The 4,997-nt window shown below is 43.8% G+C and overlaps 1 protein-coding gene across 1 annotated transcript in view; it reads left to right on the forward strand.

Moving 5' to 3' along the window:
• LOC105886318 (zinc finger protein 347-like) overlaps nucleotides 1-4,997 on the forward strand; it is a 29,263-nt gene that overhangs the window by 9,802 nt on the left and 14,464 nt on the right. The window contains exon 3 of the mRNA XM_012812635.2: nucleotides 756-882. Coding sequence (XP_012668089.2) covers nucleotides 756-882 — 127 coding nt within the window. The remainder of the gene's footprint in view (nucleotides 1-755; nucleotides 883-4,997) is intronic.

Genomic DNA, 4,997 nt, shown 5'->3' on the forward strand with positions numbered 1-4,997 from the left:
AAAAAAAAAAAGAAGACGTTAACAACATTAAGTATTCCGTAGGAGCAGAAACCCACACTGTCTTTTTGTGCCTTGTATATTTTCATAGCATAAAGTCCTTGAGGTTCATCCACAGCCCTGTCTTTCCTCATCAGGTTTTGTTAGTGTTTTTGTATTCAATGGGTGGCCCAATACAATTCTTCAAAGTATGGAAGGAAAAAAAAGATTAGACACCCATATCTGACACAGTTCTCAGTAAAATGGCACCAGAGCTTTCTCTCCTGAGCTATTATGTCAGTATATGGTATTTAGCATAACACCTAGCACAGGGAAGTGTTCAGAAGCTTCAGTCACTGCTCTTGCTGCCATATCTTGGATTTTAGATTCTGGTCTTTGGTTAAAGGCACCGTGAATATTGTCATCTCTGAAGTTGCCACCCATCCTTTAGCTCATCTCCATACTCAATATCACTTTCTGTGTCAAAAATAGTATCTAACACACATACAGAGATAGCCCTGCATTGATGTTTTTATTTGTCAGTTTCTTAAATTGTCCACAAGAATGAGAAATACCCTCATTTAAAGGATATTAGAACCTTCGGTTGAAGACTACAGTAAAACAGAAGAGAAGACATAATGTGCTCAGAAATACTTTACTTGGATTTGTCGGAATAATCATCTCAATGAGTCTTCTCCATCCTCTCACCTGTCTTCTCTTTTTGTGGAAACATAAGAACTCTACCCATAACCCTTCGGTAAATTGTGTTTTCATTTCAGAGCCCTTTGACATTCAAGGATGTGGCTATAGAATTCTCTGAGGAGGAGTGGATGTGCCTGGACCCTGCTCAGAGGACTTTATACAGGGACGTGATGTTGGAGAACTACAGGAACCTGGTCTCCCTGGGTGAGGATTACTTTTCTCCTGAAGTTAGGATCTATCCTTGCATACCTTTCTACTTTCCCTGATTGCCTCTTGGAACTCCCTATGTTTTTGACTGAGATTGAAGCTGTATTTATTCAGAAATGAAAAGCTTCTCAATGTGCCATCTGGACATTACCTGTCCCTCTGTTTATATTATCTGCACCCTTTACCATACTGGAGGTGTGCTGGAAATCACATGACTTTTTAAATAGCCAATTCTTTATTCTCTACCCCTGTACTGTTGGTTCAGTAGTTTTGGGAAGTCTGCTAGACAGCAGTATCTCACAGTGTTCCCTCAGCATTTAGAAGTGGATGTTTAGTGGATGAATTTGTGAAATATTTCCCTAAATCTCTCTGCAATGTCCTCCCTCCTATCTTTGCATGTGGCTGGAATTTGGGAAAAGCACCAGAATTTGATGTTCCATTTATTTTTTATATCTATAAGCATCTATAAGCAGGAATCTCTGTGTTTTGTTTTGTTTTTTCAGTTTTTGTCCAGGGCTGGGTTGGAACCCACCACCTCCAGCATATAGGGCCAATGCCCTACTCCTTTGAGCCACAGGTGCTGCCCAGCAGGAATCTCTGTTTTTAACCTGATTATTATGTCCATGTTGGAGCAACAAAGAGGCTGTGGACTCAGGAGGTGAAGTGGAAATAGCAAAAACTCCAGATGGGTGGGACCTTTGGCTCAGTGCGTAGGGTGCTGGCCCCATATACCAAGGGTGGCAGGTTTGAACCTGGCCATGGCCCTGGCCAGCTACAATAGCAGTGACAACTGCAACAAAAAGAGCCGGGCATTATGGCGGGTGCCTGTAATCCCAGTTACTCTGGAGGCTGAGGCAAGAGAATCGCTTAAGCCCAAGAGTTGGAGGTTACTGTGATCTGTGATGCCATGGCACTCTACCAAGGGCGACAAAGTGAGACTCAGTCTCAAAAAAAAAAAAAAACCACCAGATGGGTAGGAAAGTATCTGTGAAGTACAAGAACATTTTTGTTGTTGTTGTTGTTGTTAGAGTAGGGTAGAGTGCCATTGCATCATAGTTTACAGTAACCTTAAACTCCTGGCCTCAAGGGACGTTCCTGCCTCAGCCTCCTGAGGAGCTAAGACTACAGGCACCCACCATAACAGCCAGCTAGTTTTTTTATTTTTAAGGAGAGCATCTGTTCTCATCCTGTGAGTTGTGACCCACAGGAACTGTATTAAAGGGTTGCAGCATTATGAAGGTTGAGAACCACTGTAGTAGAGAGAGGCTGTCAATCTTGCTCAGGCTGGTCTGGGACTAGTCAGCCTCTCAGAGTGCTAGCATTGCAGACCTGAGCCAGCATGCCTGGCCTACATAAAATCCTAAGTCCCACCTGCTGATGAAATGGACCCCTCTCTTTGCCAAGAGAATCCCAAAAATACCCTAAAGTTGAGTTTCTGGCCCTGAGAAGGAAGGTCTCCACATTCCTCCTTCCTTTCTTGAAGATATTCTTTGTAGCTCATTAACAGGCCTGAGGCTGTGCAGGACAAAGCTTAAACCACACCTGCATGTCATTAATTTACTTAACTGATTCCCATTTCCTTAAACAATTACAAATTAAAGAATTTCTAAACCCACCTATAACCTGTAATGGCCCACTTTGAGATGTCCAGCCTTTTCAGTTCAAATCAATGTACACTTCCATGTATTGATTTATGACTTTACATGTCTTTCCTGTCTTCCTGACATGTAAAACTGAACTCTAACCCAGCCATGGGGAGAGCACTTGCTCAAGGCTTCTTGGGTGTGGCTGTTTATGCTGGTGATGGTCCCACATACTTGTCTCAGAATAAACCCCTTTACATTATTTGCATCCTTTTCCACTGGCGTATCAAGGTCATAACAGGTAAGAGCTCAGATGGGCAGAGAGAAAGTTGCATCATTAAATAGTGTTTGGGAATCTGTCCTCACACCAAAGAGTTCTGCGGTACAATAAAAGTTTAAATCCTGTGAACTCTGAACAGAAGCCTTTGTCCCCACTTGTCACTCTGTTATTTACACATGTGATGGTTTATTTTTTCCCTCTTCATTGGTGCTGCAGCTCAGAGACAAAGTCTTTATTGTGATGGATAATATGCTGTCATCTGGCTTCAGTGAACTCCTGGTTCCCTTCTCCATTTATGGCACATGAGAGGATGTTTCAGAGGGTCTCTTTTCCCCATAGTGTGTGTTTCTGTACTTGATTCCATCTGGTGCTCAGTTCTCTGTCTTTAGCGGGTGTCTGTCTCTGACACCTTACCCTATTCAGGTTCCTCCCCAATTCCTGTACTTGGAAAACCTGATCAGGATGTGGGCAAACACTGGCTGCTGTTTCTTTGCATCTGGGGTCAGGAAACTGCACATGCTGTCTGCTGCCCTCTCTGCCTGTGCATATCTATCTGAGATAGGAAAGAGCCAGAGCATTGTTTTTCCTCTTTCACACCGTTCATCACAAAATCCCTCTTCTGGTCCCCAAAGTGTGTGGGGATTTCTCTCCTCCCACAACCAATTTTCTGACCCACACCATCTGGGTGTCCTATAATGCAATTTAGTTGACCTTATTTACCTGAAACTGGAGGCAGATCCCACAGGTTAAAGGTCAGGTTCCCAAGACTGCCATGTACTTCAGTCACGAATTGCAGGCAGTGAGTTGTCAGCTCTCCTTCCTGCCGGCAAATCGAGGTTCCCATGATGCCTCTGGTTCTCCACACGTGTTAGAGTGGCTCACAGGACTCAGGAAAGCACTTAGGGTTACTGGTTTATTGTAATGGATTTTTCAAAGGACACAGGCGAACAGATGAAGAGATTCATAGGGCAAGGCTAAGGGGACAGGGCTGAGGAGCTTCATGGCCTTTTCATGGAACCCTCCAGGAACCTCCACGTGCCCAGCATTCAGAGGCTCTCTGAGCCCTGTGGTGAGGGATTTTTACAAAGACTTCATCATGTGAGCATGAGCAACATTAGCTCAGTCTCTATCCCCTCTCTCCTTCCTGAGGGATTGAATTTGGGGCTTTGATATTCCTGGTTTCTCATTACGGTCTGGTCTTTCTCTTGACTAGCCCCTGACCAGGAGATCACCAAAGTTGCCTTCTTGGAACAAATCACACTTCTGTTACCCAGGAAATTCCACGTGATCAGAGGCTCTTTGTCAGGATTGGGGTAGAGACCGATAAATGAATTTTTTCTTCTTTCACAAGCTCTTTCAGCTATTCCTCAGTTCTACTTTCTCTACAGGTCCCTCCTGTAAGAGGAGACTAGGTTGACTTTTTTTTTTTTTTAGACAGAGTCTCACTTTGTAGAGTGTGGTGGCATCACCACTCACAGCAAAACTCTTGGGCTTAAGTGATTCTCTTGCCTCAGTCTCCCAAGTAGCTGGAACTATAGGTGCCTGCCACAAAGCCTGGCTATTTTTAGAGACTAGGTCTTGCTCTGGCTCAGGCTGGTCTCAAACTTGTGAGCTCAGTCAATCCACCGATCTCGGCCTCCCGTAGTGCTAGTATCACAGGCATGAGCCACCATGCCAAGCCTAGGTTTCCTTTTTGAGATTGTTACTCAGCAGAACGGGAAAGAGTACGGACAAAAAGATCCTGTATCAGAACATGGAGCATCATTCTGCTTCTGTTTCTATGTCTTCTGTTGATTGTGTAAACTTCTGCTGATTTCCTGTCATACATTTCCATATATTAGAAATGCTTGGTTTTTATTAAGCAGCAGTTCCATATTTTTATGATATATTTTATGTTCTTTGTTTTTTATCTATAGTGTGTAGAATTGTTGTATTAAGGAATGACTGTTCAAGGCTGGGCACAGGGGCTCCATGCCTATAATCCTAGCATTCTGGGAGGCCAAGACATGGAGATTGCATGAGGACAGGAGTTCGAGACCAGCCTGAGCAAGAAACTGAGACCACCTTCTCTACTGAAAAGACAAAAAGTACCTGGGTGTTTTGCCAGGCACCTATAGTCCCAGCTATGTGGAAGGCTTAGGCAAGAGGATCACTTCACCCTAGGAGTTGGAAGTTGGTGTGAACTGTGATGCCATGACACTCCACTCAGGGTGACAGTGAGATTCTGTCTCAAAAAAAAAAAAAAAAAA

The sequence above is a fragment of the Otolemur garnettii genome, unplaced genomic scaffold (genome assembly GCF_000181295.1).
Source record: "Otolemur garnettii isolate 467f Iridium unplaced genomic scaffold, OtoGar3 scaffold00212, whole genome shotgun sequence".
Taxonomy (NCBI): Eukaryota; Metazoa; Chordata; class Mammalia; order Primates; family Galagidae; genus Otolemur; species Otolemur garnettii.